At 36.6% G+C, this 24,243-nt stretch overlaps 1 protein-coding gene and 1 long non-coding RNA gene across 2 annotated transcripts; one reads left to right on the forward strand and one right to left on the reverse strand.

Annotated features, from left to right (window-relative positions):
* Nucleotides 1-6,377: 6,377 nt before the first annotated feature.
* On the reverse strand, nucleotides 6,378-11,932 carry LOC130716696 (uncharacterized). The gene is made up of 3 exons (XR_009012125.1): nucleotides 11,300-11,932; nucleotides 10,265-11,203; nucleotides 6,378-6,965 (listed from the first exon to the last, which is right to left on the reverse strand). It is a non-coding gene; the product is annotated as an uncharacterized LOC130716696 (long non-coding RNA).
* A 153-nt stretch (nucleotides 11,933-12,085) lies between these two features.
* Nucleotides 12,086-23,342, forward strand: LOC130716695 (F-box protein At3g58530). Its single transcript, XM_057566698.1, has 13 exons — nucleotides 12,086-12,211; nucleotides 12,315-12,556; nucleotides 12,642-12,701; nucleotides 13,102-13,185; nucleotides 14,096-14,226; nucleotides 14,338-14,413; nucleotides 16,918-16,988; nucleotides 21,333-21,419; nucleotides 21,496-21,568; nucleotides 21,650-21,717; nucleotides 21,796-21,864; nucleotides 22,721-22,826; nucleotides 23,047-23,342. Exons 2-13 carry the CDS (start codon nucleotides 12,374-12,376, stop codon nucleotides 23,110-23,112), a joined length of 1,074 nt encoding a protein of 357 aa, XP_057422681.1. The 5' UTR covers nucleotides 12,086-12,211; nucleotides 12,315-12,373; the 3' UTR covers nucleotides 23,113-23,342.
* The last annotated feature ends 901 nt before the right edge of the window (nucleotides 23,343-24,243 follow it).

The following is a 24,243-nucleotide window of genomic DNA, read 5'->3' on the forward strand; positions in this document are numbered from 1 at the left end:
CAGTAACATCAAGGTTGATGAACTCATTGGTTCCTTGCAAACCTTTGAGATGTCTCTTAATGGTAGATATGAGAAGAAGGCGAAGAGTATAACTTTTGTGTCCAACACTGAAGAAGATGAAGATCAGAGGGACAAGGATACTAATGCAAACATTGCAGAAGCTGTATCATTACTTAACAAAGCGTTGAAGAGTTTGGGCAGAATGTCAAATACAAATGTCCTGGACAATGTGTCGGACAATGTGAAGAATACTGAATTTCAACTCAAAGACAAACATGAGAATGATACAACCAAGGCTATTCATGTAAAGGCTCTCATTGGGAAGTGCTATTCTGATGCTGAGTCAAGTGATGGTGATGAGCAAGAACTAGTTGAAACCTACAAATTGTTGCTGGCTAAGTGGGAGGAATCATGTACGTATGGTGAGAAAATAAGAAAAGAAGTCAAAGATTTGATTGCTGAGAAGAAGCAACTTCAGAGTAATAACTCCAGTTTGCAAGAAGAAGTAAAGACCATCAGCAAGTTGCGTGAGGAGAATGAGAAACTTCAGATCACTAATGTAAAACTGCAGGAGGAGGTAACATTACTGAACTCAAAGCTTGAAGGTATGAAAAAGTCTATTCGTATGATGAATAAAAGCACTAATGTGTTAGAGGAGATTATGGAAGTTGGGAAAACAGTTGGAGATATGGAGGGGATAGGCTTCAGCTACAAGAGTGCAAAGAAGTCTGCTTCATCTGAAAAGCAAACTAAGCAACCAATGTCAGACCCAATGTCATTCTGTACGACATGTGTACCCTCAGTTCAGAAAATCCAAGAAATTTACTTGGAGATGTCATCACTGTGGCAAACTTGGTCATATAAGGCCCTACTGTTACAAGCTATATGGATATCCTCAGTCTCATGATCAACCAAGGACTAATCCACAAGTAGCTTCATCAAGGAAAGAGTGGAAACCTAAAGAAGGAGTTAGAGTCAAGTTCTTCGGCGAGGAAGAGATGTCTCCACAGCCATCTAGGGTGAATAGATCATATTCAAAGGATGTTGCTCTTCTTAAATCTCCGAGTTCTGGTGTAGATGTTATGAAGGAATGGAGGAAGAAATTTGTTGCTGCAAGTTCTCTTGAAGTCTCAAATGCACCAGAACTGTTCATGCAAGCATAGGTGAATCTGTAAGTGCAGATCCTAATGTTATTGTGCCTAATGTGATTCATGAGATATCAGTTGAATCTGTTTCTGTTCCCAATGTTGAACCTCATGTTGAGACATTAGTTGAGACTACTTCAGATGTGAATATGGAACCCTCTGCTAGAAATCCAAACCCCATTGTTGACACATCTGAACTTGATCTCCAAATCCATCAATCTGCCTTGGGTTCTGAACCATCTACCGTTTGTAAGAAGTCAGTTATTGAAAGTGTTCATGAATTGTTGTCATTCTGGTCTTAGAAGTGATGGTTTGTTTATGCTGTGCTACCTTTGCCAAATTTGTGTTAAAAAGGGGGAGTAGTTTGGTGAAGAATCTGTGTTGTTTCTGTTGCTGTGAAGACTATGTGTGATTTGCAAGTGTTAGCTTTGGTCTGTAATAAGTTGAAGACTCTTTCAAGACAAGGCTAGTAACTGGTTTATGTTCAAGCTGCTACTGTTCAAGTTGCTACTGGTTTTCTAGTTTACACTTGTTGGATAGTTAGTGTGTGTGCTGCTATGCATATGGTATTTATACTTCAAGCAGTCCACATGGATGCATCATTTGAGGGGGGGGTTCCTCTATGGTTGGCTACAAAGATGCATTGATTTGAGGGGGAGTTTTTTTTCCGCTGCTGACTCTATGTGATTTACCCTCTCTGGTTGTGAAGTTGTTTTTAGACAAAATTTGACAAAGGGGGAGATTGTTGTTCCTTTGTTGTCATACATTTTGTTAAAAACAACCTGATGTCCTAGCCGATGTTGTGACATCTGCTTTTGTGAAGGCCAGGACATTTGTCCTGACTGGCGTGCAATGTGGGTCCCTTTTGTTATTGGTTTGGAGGATGTGATTTGTTATTACTTGAGATTCAAGTAACTTATTAAAGGGAGATATACGCGGGTTGTTTATTGTTGGAACAAATCAGTGATTGGAGATTTGTTTCTATTCTTAAGTTGTTAATCACTCATATCATATCTTGGAAGATTCTGTGCTGATATGAGTTGGATAAGAGTTGTTCTTCAGCCCAAGAAACCCTAGTGCCGCCTCTGCCGAAGTATAAATAGAACAAAGACCTAAAACGTGAGTCACCAGAGCTAAGATTGAAGATCAAGTGTTTTAGGATTGTAAGTTGTGTTTTGTTCCTGTTATTTGTGAACTGTTCTTGCCCCCTGATTCTATAAAGCAAGTTTCAGTTCTGTGTTGTGTTTGAGTGTCAAACAAACTCTGTGTTATTGTTGTTCACCAATCACTGTGGCAGTGATTGAGAGAAAGTGAGAGGGGCTCTCATACTTAGGTTGAGATTCTAAGTAGAAATACACTGGGTAGATTAGGAAGTGAACTATGAACTGAGTTGTTCATGAGTGTCTGTAATTCCTGAATCTTGAGATAGTGGATTTCCTTTCTTTGGGTGCATGCAAACCCTCCAGACGTAGGTGAAGTTTCACCGAACTGGGTTACCAATCTTCTGTGTTCTACTTTATTATTTTTCTGGTTTTGTTACTGTTAGTCAGTTGTCGAACCGGTTGTCCCAGCATCACGTTCGACATCTGTCCTGTGCGAGAACCGTATTTTCATGAAGGAAGCCAAAGCGATACATGGAGTGGAGAGGATGAATGGATCTAGCTAGATTTTGCATCGTTTATTTGTACTCGCTAAGAATAGTAGTTGCAAGTGCAGTGGTAGTTAGCAATAGCAAAGCTCTCACCATTTCTCAAAATTTAGAAATAGTTAAATGAAAAATAGCATGACTTAATAGTTATATGATTTCAACTTAGAAGAAAAGAAAGAAAAGAGGTTAAAACGAAGCTGTAGAATAAGGTTAAAGGGTTCAATTTAGATATATGGAAGTAGAATAAGAGCACCAACATTTGCATGCAATTTAGTCAAAGAAAAAGGGTACAAAAAGAGGAGAAACACTTGCAGAATTGTAATCTGTAAAGCAGCAAGGGCTGCAATTTCAGACACAATAGTAGTGAAGGATAATACACACAGAGGGAAGAACAACAAACACAGTGAGGGAAGAAGGACAAAACATGTACTGCAAATAAAAAAATTTTACTCACTTGATATTTGGTTGGAGATTTCTGAAAATTCCCAGAGAAGCACAAACAGAAGAATGAAGCACCTGATTTGTGAAGAACAAAAGAAAGTGATCCAATACATATGTACTACAAATGCAAACAAAGGAAAATCAAGAGAAGAAAATCATATAAATAACAAAAAATACATGGAATAGCAGACCTTGCACTTTAAACTCAGTACTTCATGCTGACCATTGCTAGCCAAGAATGATGTTTTATTGATGAAAGCTTCAACATTCACTGTGTCATCATCCTCAAGGTTAATCGATCTATTTCACTTTCATCATTCAGCTTTAAAAGGTATAATATCAATCAAAACCAAAGAAAGAAGTACATAACATTGTAGGTTACCTTCAAGTTGATCCTTCTTCCTCTATGGCCAAAGGCAAATCCATGAGCGATTAAATTCTGCAGACACCGATTTCATATCAGCAGAGAGAGGACGGGGCTGCGTTGCAGCCGCTGCTTCAATTCTGTCGCCAGGTGCGCCATCAATATCACATTCAGGACCATAGAAGAGAAAGAAATCATTTTGAGTTTGCATCCTCAAAAGGTAAAAACATAAGAACCAAAATTTAAGAAGATTGTATGAGAGAAAAAAGGAAAGAAACCACACCTATCCATTTCAGTCCTTGAGAATTCGTGTTCTGCTACACCAAATTTCTAAGCTTCTCTGAAAAGAAAATGCTCCAAAACCTGGAAATTAGGCATGGATTCAATGCAAAGCCGAAACTGATCTCTCTGATGTAGACAATCTAACGAAAGGGGGAATGTTCAGAGCGAATGAAACGATCACCCATGACCCACCTTAATACTGGAACAAAATGAATGGGGGTTTAAAGAGGTGGTGGAATTGAAACTGAAGCCTTGATTGCAGAACAAAAACGTAAACATCAGATGGGATGATAGAATGGAAACAGAAATCTACTGGAGCGAATGCGATAGGGCAATCCGCAAGGACCGTAAAGATTAAAATCAATGGACGGCTAAGATTGAGTTGCAGTATAATTATTTGGAGATTTACTAAAATAACCATGTCAAAATTGAAGTTCATGTACATTGGCTTATTGAATTACTGATTTGCCCTCAAGGCTGCAGAAACTCTGCTTTTATATATAGTATAGATAGATAGATAGATTTCATAAATTCCATAGTGGTGGAGCAATTACTGGGTTATCCACTTGCGATTAGTGGTGGAGCATCTTGCTTGGAGGCGTAAACAGAGAGCAGTGAGAGAAGTGATAATATTCACGAAGTGGGTGGAGATTTGTTAGCATCCGATGTGGAAAAAGGAATCCACTTGTCACATTTTAATTAGAGAACAACAAAAATTGTACATAAGGAAATGTAGGTAAGTTTTCCCTTTTAAATAGTTAAATTATTAGTTTTTGGTAATTTTACTTATCCAAACTTAAAAAAAATTAGGACTAAAAAATTCTCTCTCCTCATTTATGACCTTCTTTTCCTTTAATTCCTCTCTTCTCCTTCTCTTTCTCCTTCTCCATCTTCTGATTAACCTGTTCCAGTTCTCCTATATCCTGCGTCTTAGAATTTAATAACTTTCCTTAACAATCATAACGCTTAAATAATTTTTCCTTCCCTTTAAAAAAAAGAGATAAAGTTAAATAGAACATTTCACAATCATTTGTCTTTCGTGAATCACGAATTGAGAGTTGAGGTGGTCTCTGTAAAATAGACATCAATTAATTTTGCAATATTCTATGAATTTTAACTTAACAAAGCTTGCTTCACGAGGTGGTTGAGTATGAAGATGATAGTTGAAGCTTATGGTAGTGGCGCACATTGGGAGAAGGGGATGTGAGAGAGAAATTTAAGGGGGAAAACATAAATAAAGAGAGAAGAGAAATAAGGTATGCAAAATTACCAAAAACTCATAATTTAACTATTTTTAATAAGAAAAAGTAGGGATATTTTTGTCTAAGAGAAAAAGGTGTTGGATGCTATAATGCTCCTTCTAAAATAGTAGTGAGAGTATCATAACAAATCTCATATATATATATATGAGCTAGAAGAAAAGCAGAGAGATTTCAAGGTGAAATTGAAAATACAAAGAACAGCAGAATTGTCGATTTAGAAGAGAAGAAGCATCAAGAGAAAGAAAGGAAGTTGAAATTTTGGTATTCCAAAAAATGAAAAACTCATTCAACCTTATTGCCGAAAGAAACAAAGGCATTACAGAGATCGACATAGGGGAAGATAGAGTTGAATCTTTTGGAAGGAGAAAGATAAGCGGAATCGTTGCTTCGGAAGAGAAGAATCACCCTGGAAAAGGAAGGAAGTTGGTGTTAGCATTACCTATACCGAACAACTCGTTCTACCATGTTAATAAAAGAAACAAAGGAAAGGCAAAGATTGGTACAGTGGATCCCTCGAATGACTTTACCAAGTATGAAAAGCACGGACTAACTGAGAAGGGACTCAAGAGAAAGGTACTTTGTAAATTGGTTTCTTCAATCCATGTGTGTTGTTTCTCATTCCTATCATTTTCTTAGCTTCCATATCTAAAACGCACAATTAAAATAATGGTAAGTTCATATTTCTTATAATTTCTTGAGCTTGGTTTATAATTTTATGCAACAAAGTTTGTTATTTATTACTATAATTTTTAACCATGTCAATTTTATGCTATAAATGTTCATAAGTAAGCATTTAATATAGTTATAAAGTATAGTAATAAGTTAAAATTTCTATTATGGAATAGAATCGTCTCATATCACAATAAAATAATAAAGTTAAAGCAAAATATGAAAATATGAAGTAATAAAATTATTCTTATATCATTGTTTGAAATCTCTGCTATGGCTTTTGCTTAAGGCGTGTACAAAATATTGTAGTCTGGAAAAAATTCTCTAAATAAAGTATTTTGTCATAGGTTTAAGTATTGGTTATAATATTTTTATCTAGCATCCACTTTGCTAACAAATATTTGTTCAATAAAATCCAATATATCCCACTTTTTAATACTTTTGTCGAAATAGTAAGATATTACTCAATATGGTAAAAAATTGACATTGTTAATAGCTTTGTTTCATCTATACTCATATCAAGCTTTGAGACTCGCAATTTTCTTATCATTACATATTCGATTCCATTGCATGTTTTGTAATTTGTTGATCTCTTCAATTTTCCATACCATTTCAAATCTTATGCAGGAAGGAAGACAAGTTCGCAATGTAACTACCATTCTTGGAAAAAATAAGAGGAACATGTATTGGCCTCCAAGAGAAAAGACTTTGGTTTCAGAGTTTTTTAACTCAGACAAGCCAAACATTCAAGTAAGTTTTTCCACCAAAAAAATCACATAAGTGGGTAATCTAGAAATAGAAATATGAACTTGTAATTTTATATCTTTAGATAAAACAATAATTCTATTCATATTTCACGTTGTCGTTGCAGCTGAACAACGATCCTAGTAATTACAAAGATAGTTTATTTAAGTTTGTGGAAGATCAAGGACCAGCCGTTCAAAAGTTTGCTGCCAAAAAACTAGAATCCTCAAAGTTTGAGAAACTTAAGGATGTAAATACTCCAACCTCAAACCTCCTTGGAAATGTTTCAGCCACTCAAACTATCCATCGGTGTTCTCCACAAGCACAAACACAATCAAACACCTTTAATGGTGTTCAAATGTCTTCCTTATCACTACCCCTTCTTAATAAGCCATTGATTATTCCTGGTACTGCAACCCAACAACTCAAAAAGGTCAACACCCTTGCTGGTAATGTTAATAACAAGGATGCAGATTACAAGGGAAAGAAGATCTTTACGAATTCCAACTGGAATGCTTCTAAACCTAGTATTTTGAGTAGCTTATTATGTGACAATATCCAAGATAAAAATAGAATTGGATCTGAGATCTCTAATCAAAGTGGAACCATGGGCACTTTTGATCTAACAAAGTCAATGGGAAAATTTGATTCCCCACTTGAGAATATGTATGGAAGGACTGAAAATTGGAAATCCTATACTTCTATTCCGGACATATTAGTTAATAGAAATCCTAGAAGTGGCCTCACTCATGCCTATCAAACAAATGCAGTTTCAGGTCCTCAGCAAAACAGATTGGAGCCCACAACAGAAAAGTGTCTCTTAGGGCCCTCATTCTTCCCACAGATAAGGCCTGAAGATATCATGACAAGCATCAACCTCTCAAATTTATCTATTATGTCTCAACCGAGGCCAAAGGGCTCCATGTATGGAACTTCTGAGTATAAGCCCTTAAATCCATGTCTTACCCTCCAAGAAACACCAGAAGATTATATTCCTACCATTAACTCCTTAGAGTTATTTCTGACATCTAATCCAAGCCCCGTTGCTCTCAATAACTCTTTTCCATACTTTTTATCTCAACCAAGGTCAGAAGGATCCATGTTTGGTGTTCCAAGAAATAACCTTCCAGACTTATGTCTAGTACATCATCAACCATGTCCAAAGCCAGAGACTTCTTCAGTTAATTTTGGCACCCTTTATCAGTATGGGGAATTCCAAACTAAAATGGGATCACCGAACTTAAACAACAGCTCTTACCCAAATCAGGTAAGTTATGAATTAGCTCGATAACAAATCAATACACCTTTTTAGCAGTAAATAATGATTTTCCTGAATTGCAAATGCAGGTAATTAGCCGATTTAGCCCTCTCAACTCAGTTCCTTTTCATGAACTAAAGTCATCATCGACTCTTGAAAGTCTTTTAGATGTTGAAATGAATCACTATGAAGGAGTTATTTCACCTATTGGCCAACTAGAGGACACTAATCTGCAGATTCCTTGGGAAAATGATCAGCAGCCAAACATGATCTTCAACTTTAAGTTAGAAGAGCACAAATAATCTTCTGATTTTGTTTAAAAATGTACAATTTATGCATCCCAAATTCTATAAAATGTTTTTTCAATGTGGAGAAACTTAATATGTTTTCAATTGGAACTTGTTTTATTAAGAAAATACTTCAGTAAGTATTCCGTACTGAATCCTCATTTGTTGAAGAGAAGATTTATGTGTTTTAATTGATGGTAAGATAGTTAAAATTAATATTATTCAGGACAATTCACTAGCTTTTAGAAGTGGGTGGTAAATGTAAATTTGAGTCTTATACGGTCTAATGATCCGGTTGTGGTTATATCACATAACGGTGGAGACCCTGGTGCTAGCGACGAATTTGTCTTGGAGGTTGAAGGTTCTAAGGACATAGGGGTTGTGGCCATCGCTAATTCTAGGGTGGAGATTGTCCAGTGTGATTCACAGGAAATGCAAGAGGCAAATTGCTTGGAGGATCTATTTTCGGTGCATGGAGCGACTAGCCATATGGGTAGTCCCTCATTGGGATGCGAGATAATGATTTCATGAGTAAATGCGGTGGATCTTTTCCTAGAATGGGGGCTGCTAGAAATAAGAAATTAATGTTGGAATCATTTGTTATAGATGCGGGTGGCATGCGAATTGCTTTTCTCAAGGAATCTTTTTTGGTGCCACATTTGAAGTGATGCAGGTATTCATGCCTCAACTAGTATATATAAGATGGTGATGAATTCAAGTAAGCTATCTTCAAATAATGACGATGAGGATCCTGAGTTGGAGTTTTCCCCCACAGATGATTCTACAAATGGGCAATTTACATATCAAAAAATTTCAGTAGTAGTAGGTTGGTATATTATGACAGTATAACTAGGATATGAGAGTGCATTATAAAATAAATAGAAAAATGGAGATTTAATCATATAAAATCAAAATACGAATGAAAATTAAAGTTCAGTCAAAGTTTTGGTTGAAGCCAACTGAACTTTAGCTGAATTCGTACTTTGATTGCTTTGTCAAAGGTGATCTTTGTAGGGATCTTGCAATCACAAACATGAACAAACACATTATTAGAATTCATAGAGTCAAGGTTGGTACGGAGAAATGGAAAATGCATAAGTAACAAATTCTAAACCTCAATGCTTACAACAAAAGAAACAACATATAACATTGCTAGTGAAGGAAAGACAAATGAAGGAGATGCTCGGGCTAAGTGGAACTGTAAATGATGGTGTGTATATATCACCACATTCCTTAAATAGAACAATTAAGAAAAATAAGTAGAACTTAACTACAAATCCAAAAAAAAAAAACAATATGAAAACCCGGGGAAAAGCTACTACTTAGGGTAAATTTTGAACTGTTAATAAGTAGCGGACGGTAAATTATGAGATCAGTATAATCTCAAGAATAAGTGGAATGAAGCGGTGCTCAATAAACAAAATGAGAAGAAGTCGAGGGTTGAGAGTATGAGAAGGAGTGGAGTTGATAATGTTAGTAGAGAAATTGAGAGTATGAGTCGAGAGTGTGGGAAGAAGAGGTTTTACAATGGGTTTAAAGGGAGAAAGGCTCCTAGTATAAGGCGTATTCAATGTTGAAAAGATGTGTTCCTGCAGCCTTGTGAAGACGCACCTCATGTGAGGCGTTGTCAGCCTTGGGAGACTCGCCATCAGGCTCATGAACACGTTCTGAATGACAGGCGTGTCAAACCAGGCGTGTTGCTTGCATAAAGAGAACCGCCTCAGCTGAGGCGCCTTTTAGGCTTGTCGCACCTGTTTCCATAGACCTAACTTCCACCAACAACTCATTCAACATAATAATTATGCATTGATTGGTCTAGAAGTTGCCCCATGTGAGGAGCCTTCCAAAGACCAGGTCAACTCAGCATCCTACATGGCCAAAACAACCCCTAGTTGGTAAGTACTGAGTGAATCTTCTAAATGGTCCTAGAAGTTGTAGGCCCGGGGTATTTTCGTCCCTAAACTCCAAAAATGGCTAATAAAGCACTCAAAGTTGCAATCGTTGGTCACGTTCGTCATTTTGCTCCTTTCATGTTAGTTCGTAGGACAGAATGGACGAAGTGACACATGGACTGATCCACATAACAACCACGTAATATATAATAATAAATATTAAAATAAAAAATAAAAAATCTTAATTAAAATTATGAATTAAAAAAATTTACCAGAATCTCAATTTTTTTTCATCTTCATCTACTTCACATAAAACTCAAATCTTGATCTTCTTCATCAAAAGAATCCAAATTTTCATCTTCATCTTCATGCCAAAAAAAATTTGAAGCTCAAAAAAAAGAGACCATAACCAATACTAGATATAATTAGAGGGACAAAAACATATTTAAGTCTAAAATTGTTAATGAAACTATAAAAATCTTGAACAAGTTTTTGACAACAAAACACCTCATGCAAGCAAAAGTAGGCGCTGAGATACAAAACATTTTTCGAGCAACAGGAAGCTCAATATCATTTTCCAAAGACAACAGCCGAAATCATGTCGCAATCGAGCTACAAAGATTACTTTGGAGTATGGATTGTGACAATATTCAGGAGGGGGTTTTGGGACCATGTTTACCTTTAGGATCCTAATCGAGCATGATCTTCACATTGATACCAAAAACACCATACGAAACAGTAATGCAAAAAATGATTAGGACTAGCACTCAGAAAAAAATAGAATGAATCAACAACTTAAAAATGGTTGCACATAATGACATTCTACAAGGTATATATGAAGAAAAGAAGCAAACCTGTCTAAGGAGAATATGTCTCACTACAGATTCATTGTAATTATTGAGTGGTTGGCCATAAGAAATCATGTACCCATCCTTGAACTTCATTGATTTGGCCCTCTTGGCCCTCAATTTTCCACTGACGTTTACCTCACATCCCTTAGCACCACTTTCCATAACAAATATCAAAAAACCATAACAAGCCATGTGTACAGCAAAGCCACCAAGGAGCTTGTAGCAAAGTGACTCATCACAAAGGCCTCTGCTATTCACCTTCTCAGCATATAGTTCCACGTTATTCTTAGGAAACTTGAACCTCTTATGTGCAATTCAGGTAAACTCCCTAATTCTCCTTCCCTTCTCACCAAGAACAACCTGACCAATAAAAAGAAGATCTGGTCAAGAAGAGTCATGAAACCCAATGAAGAAAACTGACAACAACATTCAAAAAAACCAAGAGAAGAACCCCACCCCCATCGCAACCCTCGCCCCACCCCCACTCTCATTGTCCACCAAATCCCCCACCCCACCGCCAATCTTCCAACAAACCCATCAAGAGAAAGAGATCAGAGAGAGGTTTTAGAGACGAGAGAGAGAGAGAGAGAGAGAGAGAGAGAGAGAGAGAGAGAGAGAGAGAGAGAGGGGGGGCACAAATCTAAGCCACCTCAACCCCAGCCCCAAACCCAGATCAATCTCATCTCTGATAGAAGTAAGGGTTCGATTGTCGAACCAGAAGTGAGGGGATCACCTAAAAGGGTGAATACCATAAGGAAAAAAAGTTTTTATGGTCGAATTCGTTCCACTACAAATGCTTTCGCCGAACGTGCTCTCAGACCCCATGTCGGATCCTAGAGAAAAGGGAATTTGTGTGGAAGATGGGTTTCACGGCTCAATCTCGTCTCTAGGACATTCAAGTGAGGGATGCAACTCATAGAAGGAAGGGTTTTTATGGTTATTTTAATTGTTTTGGTGATATAAAATCTCGATTGAGGAAAGTTGATCTAAAAATTTAGGTTTGAATTTGAGATTGTTTTGGAGAGGATGAATGTAGCAATATGAAGATGAAGAGAATGAAGATGGTTTTGTGGACTGAAACCAATGATGAAGATAGAGAGAATGATGACTATGGAGGTTGGTGGTGGCTGAGAAGAAAGAAGATGATAGATTCAAGATAACGATTGATTTTTTATTTTAATTTTTAATATTTATTATTATATATTACGTGTCAGCCACCCATGTGTCACTCTCAGGAACAAACGGGAAAGGCACAAAAAGACGAACGTGACCGACAATTGCAACTTTGAGGGCTTTTTGGGCCATTTCTGGAGTTCATCAACAAAAATGCTCAGGTCCTACAACTTTAGGGACTAGACGATTCACTCGGTAAGTATTTCCAGAGTGAACTTTTTGTTATGATTTTTTTTTACATTATTTAAAATAAAGCCCAAAACCTGGCCTTCGCTCACTATTTGGGATCAAAACCAAGGTCCAAAACCCAAAAGCAGGAACCTCGAACTCGACCGAGATTCTCCGTTGGCAACAACAATGGAGGAAACAACATCAACGTCAACAGAGTCAAAGGACCATGTTTGGTGCAGAGAGACAGTGCCGAAGGTTTTCAAGCTTGTTTGTTCCACTTTACCTCTCGCTCACACAGACCTCGTTTCTCTCCTCCTCGTTAGTCCCTCGCTTCATCGCACCCTTGTCTCTTGTCAACCCCTTTGGCAGGTCACTGTTCACTTCGCTTGCTCTTCCCATTTTTCCTTATTTTCAATTTTCAATTCTGTTACTAATCTTCTTCAATTATTATTAGTCACTGATTTTCCGCGAGGTAAATAATGCCGGGAATCGCCTTCTAGCTGCTCTTTCTCTGGTAATTTTTTTCCCTCAATCCATTTTTAAGTTTGATTACATTGCTAATAGTTGTAATTAACTGTAATGCAGTTGTCCCCGAAAGATAGCTCAAGTGGTAAGAGCTAGGGACATAAGTGTGGGGTGGGATGAAGGGTGAAGGGTCCGGGTTCGAACCCTGAGGAGGATTAATTTACTAACATTGCTAACAACTAACATTTGCCTATAAAAAAAGCTGTAATGCATTTAGTAGTAATTTACCTTATGCAAAAAAATTGATTTTGCTATTTTGGAGGGAGATATATTGTTAATGGGAATGGCTTTGCTTTATGATTTTGCTTGATATTTATTAATTTTTCCTAACATTTTGGTGCTTAATACTTAATAGTGTTTTGGGCTGAAATTTGATTGCTTTTTTGTAGCCTAGATATCGCTATGTAAAGCAGATTGACCTCGAATTTGCGCGACATGTTGAAGACACACATCTCATTCTTATTAAGGATAAGGTAACATATGTATCTTTTTAGTTTATAGCTTTTTGTGAATTTTATGTCTTAAGGCGGAGGAACCCTTCTTGTTTAACTGAAAAATATTGTCAGATAAATTTGTTACTCCACTAGTTCTAGAGATGCCTGTGCTCTTACATTTTTAGAGTTTTCTATACAGAATATTGATGCAGAAAATTGATGTGTTTTTGCTAACCTGATGCGTCCAGCTTGATAATAAAATGATGCATGACAGATCAAACCAATTTTTATTTGTGTAATCCATTTTTACATGTATTATTTATTATTATTGTCATTATTATCATTGTTATTGAAATTGTAGTTATTATCAATAATATCCCTCATAATCTGGGTTTTGATCGAGCTCAATGACGTGCTGTGTTCCATATAGTCGACCTCACTTAGTGGGATAAGGCTTTGTTGTTGTATCTGGTTGTATTTTTACTACATATGTCAAATGTAACTTATATCAATCGGATTTGTCTGCATTATAAGTTGAAAATAAAGGGAAAGAGAATAATGTGAATTTCCAGCTAAAAATATTCCATCAATAGGGATGCAAATTGTGGATTGAAGTAGAAACAAGAATTTAAATCATACCTTAAAAAAGATAAAGATATTGGTACAACTTAATATAGTAAGCACCTAACAACTCGTTGCAGATTGACGGGCTTAATTGACCAACTTGCTTTAAAAATTTATAAGCTCTATTTGATTATGGTTATCTGTCATAACTAAATGCTTTGACAGAAGCTGGAGCAGTCTATCATAGCTTAATGAATATTTTTGGTTGTGAAATTTCTAGAACTTTAGATAAAGAAGGCAATCCTTAGTTGACGGTTTTTGTACAAATACTTTATGATGTTATGTAGAACTATTATTCTAACTGAATGTTTTTAAGCATTTCTAGTGTTTTGATTCTCTTCAAAGCTTGGAGTCTTTAAATCTCAATGGCTGCCAAAAAATATCGGATACAGGAATTGAAGCAATAACCAGTTGTTGCCCTCAGCTGAAAACCTTTTCCATCTACTGGAATGTGAGGTGCTTTAAAATTTTCTTTATGTGTAATGGTTACGTTAACAGTTGAAAATCTCACTTTCGATTCAAAAGTCACTCCTTAATAAAAATAGTAAATTATGAATCATGTTCCAGGGTAACAGATACCAGCCTACTACATACAGTGAGGAACTGCAAACACATAGTTGATTTAAATATAAGTGGCTGTAAGGTATGTGATTTCTTGGATTTTGTAATTTTGTATTACAGTATTACTATTGAGCATTGATATTAAAAGGTTTGTTACACACACACTCACTCATATATATATACAAATACAGAAGCCTACATTACATTTTTTGTTGTAACCTTAGTTTGGACTTTGTATGATTTTAGTACCCTTAGTTTTTTTTGAACTAATCATGCACCTTTACTTTTAAAATTAATCAAATTTGGTTCTTCTCTTAATTTTCATATGCATAAAATATTAAATCTTTTATTTTCTTTTCAAATATTTTAGGGTTTATGATGGATTTGATATATGGTACAATTTTAGAAATTTAAAAGTAAAAAAATTAGCGAAATTTTAAAGGATTTTGTAGGATATGAATTAAGGTCTAAAGATTTGGGAAATTGGGATTTTTTTAAAATTTTGATTGAAGTTTAATATTCTGATTGATGAGTTTTGATGTGAATAACGTCTACAATGATTAAATTGATTCAATTTGTGAAGTTTTTTCTTAGGAAACGAGAATTTGAGAGTTTTAAGTAGAATAATAATTATTGAGAGCCTTGATTTGCAAAAATTTGAGGGACTAAATGTGCTCAAAATATTATTTGAGGACTCAAATTACACAGTTCAAACTAGATGACAAAAAATTCAATGAAGCCTAGACAAAAAGAAGAAATGCATCATACAGTGTGTGTATATTTAGTTGGTGCATCTCTTCAATACAAGTCTGAGGTGCCAATATCGAAACATAATTCAGTGTAGAAAATGACAAGTCTTGGAACTTACATTGATTTAGTGGATGTTGTTGAAAGCCTACCATAAAGGAATTGAAATGGAAAGTCTATAGTATCCATAGTTAGCTAGTAGTTTCGTTTGTTGAGGTAGTTTTAGTAAGTTTGAGAGAGTTTGTTAGAGTGTGAGAGAGAATGTATCAAATATGAGTGACTTAGAGAGAAATAGCATCTTTAGGTAACCACTAGGGAGGTGTGATAATACTCTTGAATTACTCAACAACTATTGTAGTTTCTATTCTTGAATATTCAACTTTCTTTTTCTTATTAGCTGGTTCCTATCAAATGGTATCAGAGCTCTATCCAGGAGCTGTGGGCACCGTCGAGAAGGAAATGGCTGGTAAGAAAAGGAAGAATAATAAGTTGTTCACTGCCATCAAAATTGAGTTAGGAAATAATTGCTCTTCTTGGACAAGTGAAAAGAAGATCGCATACTGGAGAAGGGAAATCAATGAGAGAAGACTAAAGGAAGAAAAAGAAAGGAGGAAAACGAAGGTGATTGCAGATTGGAGAAGGGAACTCCAAGAGAGAAGACTGAAGGAGGAACAAGAAAGGTGGGAACCTGGAATTCTGGAGTGAGATGTTCAAACCAGAATCAGAAGAAGGGACCCCCCCCTCCAGAAGGAACAATTTTATTTTTGGGCGTATTGTTGCTGGTTATTCGCCTTAGATGCTGACCCTGTGATACTCCAAACAAATTAGTTTTGACTTGCATCAATCTCAGCCAGATCAAGTTTGAGAAGTTATCTTTTGTCTGCCCATAGATTTAGCAGAAGTTCAAAATGTTGACCTATTCAATTCAAATATTCAATTCAGATATTCGTCAAGACCCTCATTAGCTTTTCCTTTTTCTAAAGCATATATTTGTTTCACGCTTAAAGATAATAAGCTTTAGCTTGAGGGGGAGTGTTGAGACCTTGGACCTGCAGCTAGGGCATTTAGTTTATCTAATTTTTTCAACCCGAAGGGTGAAATCTAAGTTTAGCTTATCCATAGAGGAACTTATCAGTTGATATTAAAGCTAAATGGAGTATCACTTACTTTGCCACAAAAAAATAAAATAAAAAAAAGGCTAAAAAGCACTTTTGGCCCCTGATGTTTCAAATTTGTGCAAATTCTGCCCCTACTATATTTTTGTCGATGTTTCTACCCCTCATGTTTTCAAACAGTGCACCGTCTACCCCTCCGTCAGTCAGACGTTAAAAAACTAACGGAATGAGCTGATTTGGTTTTTGTTTTTTTTTTTTTACCTGCCACGTGGAAATTACAAGTGAAATTGGAAAAATGGGGCATGGGAGATTCAAACTCAAGACCTGTAAGTAGCAAAACATGCATTTAACCAGTTCAATTACATACATAATTGATATATACATCAAACAAATTTAATTTATATCATTTCCTTGATCATCATCAACTTCATATACTCCTCTTCATCTCTCCAATCCACTCAGGAACCTCTCCTGAGAAAGCCTGACTGAGGGAGGGGTAGACGGTGCACTGTTTGAAAACATGAGGGGTAGAAACGTCGACAAAAATAGAGTAGGGGAAGAATTTGCACAAACTTGAAACATCAGGGGCCAAAAATGCTTTTTAGCCTAAAAAAAACTAATTCTATAGAAAATTATGTTGGTGAAGTATGTTTGTGTACACTATTCTGAATTTGATTCATCTACTTATTCATCTAAAGAAAGTACTTTGATATGATAATTGCAGCAAATTACAGATCAAGGTATACAATTTGTTGCTGAGAATTACCCAGAACTAGAGTCACTAAACTTGACAAGGTATCTCCAGTGATTTATGTTAAGAATTCATGTGTTTTGTTATGATAGATTACTGTTATGATATATTAGGATAAGTTACATTATTTTGTTATGACAGATTATGGTTAGATCAAACTTTATTGTTTAGATTTTGTAGTTGACTAGGAAACCTAGTATATAAGTATTTCACTTCTGAATCAATTATAAATCAACTATTCAAAATATTCCGTTTCAAGATGGTATAAGAGCTTGGTCCATACTCTGCAAGTATTCAACATAGTATTGTGGATCATCCTCAAATGACCCAAACTCGTCAGTTCTCCACCGTCCTGCATCGGAATCATGTGGTTTGTTTGGACCCACTTTTGGCTTGTGGATTTCACATTTCAGATTGGATTTGGTTGTTTCTGGGTTGCTGGTTTGTACTGTTTGATTGTTGTCCCTCTTGTTTGGTTGTTTTCCGTTGCGCATAATCTTTTTAAGGGACGTTTTGTTTGGTCTTGTCCTCATGGCTAAATATAAGGAGTATATTCAATTTAAAGCTGCCCAAGAAGTCTCTTCCGCAGCTACTATTCCTCATACTGGTGGTACTTCCATAGTTGGTTTTTCTCACACCAGTTGGATCTTGGATGTAGATTCTGGTGCTTCTGATAACATTGCTGGTAACCTTTCCCTCTTCTCTAAATTATCATCTCCAAAAACACCACATTACATTACTCAAGCTAATGGTTCTAAGGTACAGGCTCCTGGTATTGATGAAGCCTCTCCTATTCCATCTTTGTCTTCAAAATTTGTCTTATTTGTACCAAATTACCCCTTTAATTTAGGGGAATGCTAACTTACTCCCACTTGATTTTGTGAGGGAGTAAGTTAGCATCCAACACCTTTTTATTTGGACTAAAAACTCCAACCTTCTCTCCTTAAAACCAAATTCAAATGAAGGTTAAATATGTAATTTTGTTATTAGTTATTTAAATTAAAAATCTCATTTTCTCTCTCATCATTTAATTCCATCCATCTCTCTTCTTCTCCATTGGATTTTTCTCTGATTCCCAATTCATTCTTTCTCTGCTATGTAGCGTTCCATATGCATCTGGAGAAACAAAAATGGTGCATCAAATTAACCCCCCTCGAAACCCCATGGTAATGGTGCACCCCGCTTTCAATCGTTGAACCCGTCCATGAGCATCACCACACAGCCGCTGCCGCTGTCTGAGTCGCGTCGCACTGAACCACTACGTTGTGTGAACCTCGTCGGAACCATCACGGTTGTGCCACCGCTCCGGCCTCCCTTACCGCGAGCTTCCCCTCTCGATCTGATTGTACACCTATAACCTCCAAGCTTTCACCAAGCAATGGAGTTATCTATTTTAGATTGGATTGGAGATTGAAAATGAAGATTTAACCATTGATGGCAAGGTTTTGTGAAAGGGAAGAAAGCAGGGAACGATGAAGGGGAAAGTAGAAAAAAACAACTGCAGTTTTGAAAAAAAAAGATTGTTAAATTACTTAATAACCAATAAGTATGTTTTAAAGTTTAAGATAAGGGCTATTTTTGTCTAAACGAAAAGGTGTTGAGCGCTAACTTACTCCTTCTAAAAAACAAGTGGGAGTAAGTTAGCATTTCCCTTTAATTTAATATAAATTAGTCAACTTACTCGTTCCCTCGATTGTTCTATAACATTTACCTTAGATTCTTTGGTTATCTAGGATATCAGAGTACAGGGCAAGTGATTGGAGCAGGATTTGAATCATGCGGCTCTACTATCTTCAACGTTCTTCCGCTATATGTGTTGTTGTTGAGTCTCATAACCTTCTTCATCGCCGCTCTGGTCACCCAAGTTTAAACAAATTAAACCAGATGATTCCTAGCCTTCCACAATTACAGTCTGTTGAGTATGAATCCTGTTGACTTGGAAAACATGCCAGCGTGTCATTCCCAGTTAGAATTAATAAGCAAACTATATCTCCATTTGAATATTTGTGGTTCAAGTTGTGTTCCTCGATTCCTTCTACTTTGAGGTACAAATATTGTCACATTTATTGATGATTTCTCAAGGTGTACGTGTATATGTTGAATGAAGGATCGATCTGAATTATTTGGCATCTGTGTACCTTCTACTTAGAAATCAAAAATCAGCTTGGGCAATTCATACGTTGCGCAGTGACAATACTGGAGAAACTTTTTCAGGAGTATTCAACTCATATATGAAGACCTATGGCATATTCATCAGTCAAATTGTCCTTATACAACCCAAAGGAATGGTGTAGTTGAACGAAAATGCGACAGACTGAGAAGTGCTCGTACTCTTTTGATCAACGGTGAGAGTGAGACATCTTCGAAATTTTGGCGAGATATCGTTTTTACTGTTTGGTATTTAATAAATCAAATGCCATTGTTTGTTTTGGACTATCAAATTTTTCATTTACTGCTTTATTCAAAGGATCCTTTACATGTTGAACCCCCTCATGTATCTGGTTGCACCTACTTTTTTCATAATCAATCTCAAGGTCTCGATAAGATTTCAGCTCATGCTATATTTGCCTTGGCTATTCTCATGTCCAAAAGAGTTATGGTGTTACTCTCCTGCAGTCCTGCTACTCATCAATTCTACGCATCTGCGAAAACACATCATATTTTGCCGCCGCCTCAGATGCCTCTTCAATTAACTTAGATTCAGTCCCCAAGGTGCTGCTTACCACCAATCTTGACTTTGTTGTGCCTACTTCTACCACTCCAGAGGTATTAGATAATTCTTCTGGACCACCTAATTCTGATCCTGATCTGCGCCAGTCTGGAAAAACGAATAAGTTTCGATCACAATTTGTTCCTACCACTCCTATTGGTGAGTCCAGTGATTCTACTCGTGCTCCAGTCTCCACTCCTACTTTAGCTCCACCTACCTCTCTGCCCATTCCCATTTGTAAAGGTGCACATTCTACTATTAACCCTGAACACATTTATTACTTCGTCTCATGTCATCATTATTCTCCCACCTACTCTACCTTTGTCTCTATTATTTCATCTATCACTGTTGCTAAGACAGTATAGGAAGCTTATCTCATTCAGGATGACGAAAGGCAAAGATTGATCAGATGGTGACCTAGAATCTAACCATTCATGGGTGCTTGTTCCACCAATGGGAGTTCTGCTGTTGGATGCCAATCAGTCTGTAATAATTTAGTGGGCTCTGATGAACAGGATGATCATTTAAAAGTTGTCCTTGTGGAAAAAGGATACATCAAAGTCTATGGTCTGGATTATAGTGCAAAGATTGTCTCAGTTCGTCTGTTCAGCCATGGCTGTCATGAAACATTGGCCCTAATTTCAGTTGGATATTAAAAATGCATTCTTACTTGATGACATAGTATTAGAGTACACTACATAAACGTGTCAAAGATACTGTTAGTGACTGCTGACTGTGCTAACAGTTAGTTATTGAGTTAGTTATGTTTAGCTGTCAATAACAGAATTAGAATATTTGAGTACACTACATAAACGTGTCAAAGTTACTGTTAGTAACTGCTGACTGTGCTAACAGTCAGCTATTGAGTTAGTTATGCTTAGCTGTCAATAACAGAATTAGTTAGTGTTAGCTTGTTCAACAAGCTTTAGAGTTCTTCTATAAATACTGTAATCATCTCTTGTATTGTTAGCTTTTGAAAATCAATGAGAATCAGTTTTTAGATTAGAGTTTTCAACACATAGACGAGGAGATTTATATGGACAACCTTTTGGATTTGTTGCTCAAAATTGATCTGGTCTTGTTTGTAAATTGCAAGAGTTCTTATATTAGCCTCGAGCTTGATTTAGTAGATTTAGCAAGGTGTTGCTTAATAGGGAAATTGTAACGACCTCCCCTGAGGTTTATCATTGTCGCACTGACCTCCCCTCTATTATTTAATAAGACACTAACTACCCTTACTTTATTTAGAACATTGCACTAACCTCCCTTGAGGTTTATTATCATTGCATCATCAACCTCCCATAAGATTTATCATTATAACACTCAACACCCCTCTGTCTTTCTAAATGATATATGAATATATGAAAGAGGGGAGGTCCGTGCATTTTGCAAACTAGAGGGGGGAGGTCAGTGCAATAATGACAAACCTCGGGGGGTAATGAATGATACTGTTTTACTTTTTTGCTTTAGCAGTTTCATATTGTTTGATTGACCAGTATCTTTTGATGCCCATTATTTGTTCTTGCGGAGGGGGGTCAACTTTTTTTTGTTTTGTTTCAAGAGCCATTGAAGATGCATTTTATGCCTAAAATATATTATATATCAATATTCCAAATGAAAATGAACATTTGGGTGAATCATACCTCCTGGTACTTATATCTCATAATTTGATGCTTAGGTGCATCAAGGTAACTGATGACGGGTTGAAGCCCTTATTGCACCAATGCCTATCGCTTCAGAGTCTGAATCTCTATGCACTGTCTAGGTAGGTGTTGAAACTGAAAATATTCAAGCTGTCTTGCCCTGGAAATGGATGAACTAACAACTATACTCTTATTCAGTTTCACAGATGCAGCTTACAGGGAAATTTCCCTTCTGACACGTCTCAAGTTTTTGGATCTCTGTGGTGCCCAGGTAAAATCGTGGGTTTTGAAAGATTTCTCTGCACAACCCTATCTAATGCAAACTGCTGATTGAAAAATGTTTGGTGTGCAGAATCTTTCAGATCAAGGACTTCATTGTATTTCTAAATGCAAGGACCTTGTCTCTCTCAATTTGACCTGGTATATTAATCATCAACCTGAATATCTGTCTTTCTCATTTATGAAAGTAATGGAGCTATATCTAATTTTATGTGATAGGTGTGTGCGTGTGACTGATGAGGGGGTTATAGCTGTAGCACAGGGTTGCACCTCTCTTGAATTTCTAAGGTATATATCTTAATTTGAGAAATTTGTAGCACTTTTCATATATGGCACTGGATTGTGCACTATTGACTATGAAAATATTTTGTTCCCCTAGTCATGTTACAAATATATGTGCTTCTCAAGAATTTAAATATTTGCTTTAAGGTTTCAAGAAACAGCATATGAATGTCCCAGTCCCGTACACTGTTTATAAGTTTGCATACAATGACTAGTACATGGTTTTCATTTTCCAGAGTATTCCCATTTTATCTGTACGGCTAAGAGCAAACCACACTAGTGAATTAGACACCACATCTTTCACCCAAAACCTTAAGCATTGAGTGTATGGGTAATTTCACTTATATATTGTCCAACACTTCTTTTTTATCTAATGTGGGGCTACTTACTCATACTGGGATTCCAAACACCTGTTTTAAAACCAGTGAACCATCTATTATCCTGCTCAGCCGAGCACAGGATACTTGTTTAGCATACTACATTTATTGAGGGAGCTTCCTGGTGTAGACTAGATCTGGCTCAAGCTGGTTTGATGAAATTATGCTAGGTTGATGCTTGGAAGCAAAGACTTCACAACAGAGGTTTAAAGGGACATTGTGAAACAATGCATTGTCATACAAAGACACTTGCAGTTGCATGCAAATTCATATATCCTTTTTACAGTGACAGCACAAAGTGATCTCTATATTAGAGAAAAATCTACTCATGTTTCATTACTCTTTCTGTTAAGAGGGGGAGCCTTTGTCTTGAGTACTACAGGAATACCGAAGATTTGCTCCTTTATTAGTTGTTATGAGATCTCCTCCTGATGTGTGTTTTTTACTTTGAACAATACTTGCTGATGTGCTGAACATATTTGCAGCTTGTTCGGAATAGTTGGTGTGACTGATAAATGTCTGGAGGCACTCTCAAAGTCCTGTTCGGACAAAATTACGACCCTTGATGTGAACGGATGTATTGGCATCAAGGTAAAATCCAAATTGAAAGTATCTATGTATTAATTCATATTGAAGATATCCACTTGTTTTATGTTATTTGCCGAAGACCTAACAACCCTCCTCCTTTACCCGGTTGGGACCAGCTATGCAGCATAGGCGGAGTTTAAAGTATCTATGTACATATGAGAAATTACAAGTATAAACTTGACTGTTTTTTTTTCTTTCTAATAGTGCGTTTTCTCCTTTGCAGAAACGAAGCCGTGAAGAGTTGCTTCAGCTGTTTCCATATTTGAAATGCTTTAAAGTGCATAGCTAATGAAAGCAGTCTTTTTAATAATAAGGCATTTGACATGTAAAATTTGCAGATCTAATCTCAACTCAAGTAATTGTGTTTAGCTTTTCTCCCCCCTTCTCCCCCTGTTTTTTTAGTTAGTTATCAATGTTTTGTGAAACTGTTAAACAAATTTGTGTTTCTGTGCATTAGAAACCCTTCTAACTAAGTGATTTTATTGATCTAAGTAATTATATAATTGAGTTCAACTAGAATTCTCTACTGCAGGTCTTTTGACAATTAATGTTTTTAACAATGAAGAGCTAAGTTGCACCTTGTCTCAGTTGACTTGAAATAACTATGAAATCATGATTAATGTTTTCTTTGTTAGTAAAAACTTGTCTTCGAAGTTGCGTGTTTCTAAGTACTTCCAAATTATACATCTAACTATCAACTTAATTGATACGTTGTAACGAGTCCTCCCGCTGTCCTATGCTAGGGTTTGATAACTTAGGGTTTTCAACACTCCTTTGATGGCTTGTGGACGAGCATTGGGTGCCTTGATCTATTGCGTCCGATCTTGGTATTGGCTCTAGTCTCTCTTGCTGGTGGAGCCTTTTGGTGGAAAGTGCAGATCAGAAGATGGAGGTGTGGGAAGGTATCCACTTTACGAAAGAAGAAAGCGAGGCGGTCATTATTGAGAGCAGTAATGAGATCCCAACTTAAAGCAATCTTACAATGTTTTGAACTTGCCTCTGGACTCAAGGTAAATTTTGCTTAAAGTAGGATAGCAAGGAAAGCAGGTATAGTTGTGGTGGAATCTCATATTCAGCGATGCGCTACCGTGCTTCATTGTAGAGCAATGACTACACCATTTACTTATTTGGGGATCCCAATAGGATCAAACCCAAGAAGGAAGGACATATGGAGACCATTGATAGACAAGATGAGCAGGAAATTATCAAAACTGAGGCGGAAATCTCTACCTCTAGGAGGTAGAATATGTCTGATTAAAAGTGTTTTATCTTCCCTTCCTCTATTCCTACTATCTTTCTTCAAAGTTGCAACGGGAGTGATTACAAAATGCCAAAAACTTATGAAGGATTTTCTTTACGGAGGATTGGATGGCCACAACAAAATTGCTTGGGTTAAATGGAAGCAAGTGTGCAAATGGCA

This window comes from Lotus japonicus, chromosome 5, assembly GCF_012489685.1.
Source record: "Lotus japonicus ecotype B-129 chromosome 5, LjGifu_v1.2".
Classification (NCBI taxonomy): domain Eukaryota; kingdom Viridiplantae; phylum Streptophyta; class Magnoliopsida; order Fabales; family Fabaceae; genus Lotus; species Lotus japonicus.

Coding starts and splice junctions, on each gene's coding strand:
- LOC130716695 (XM_057566698.1), top strand. CDS start 12,374: ATGGAGGAAACAACATCAACGTCAACAGAGTCAAAGGACCATGTTTGG. Junction 12,557..12,641: donor CTTGTCAACCCCTTTGGCAG/GTCACTGTTCAC, acceptor AATTATTATTAG/TCACTGATTTTCCGCGAGGT. Junction 13,186..14,095: donor TCATTCTTATTAAGGATAAG/GTAACATATGTA, acceptor AAGCATTTCTAG/TGTTTTGATTCTCTTCAAAG.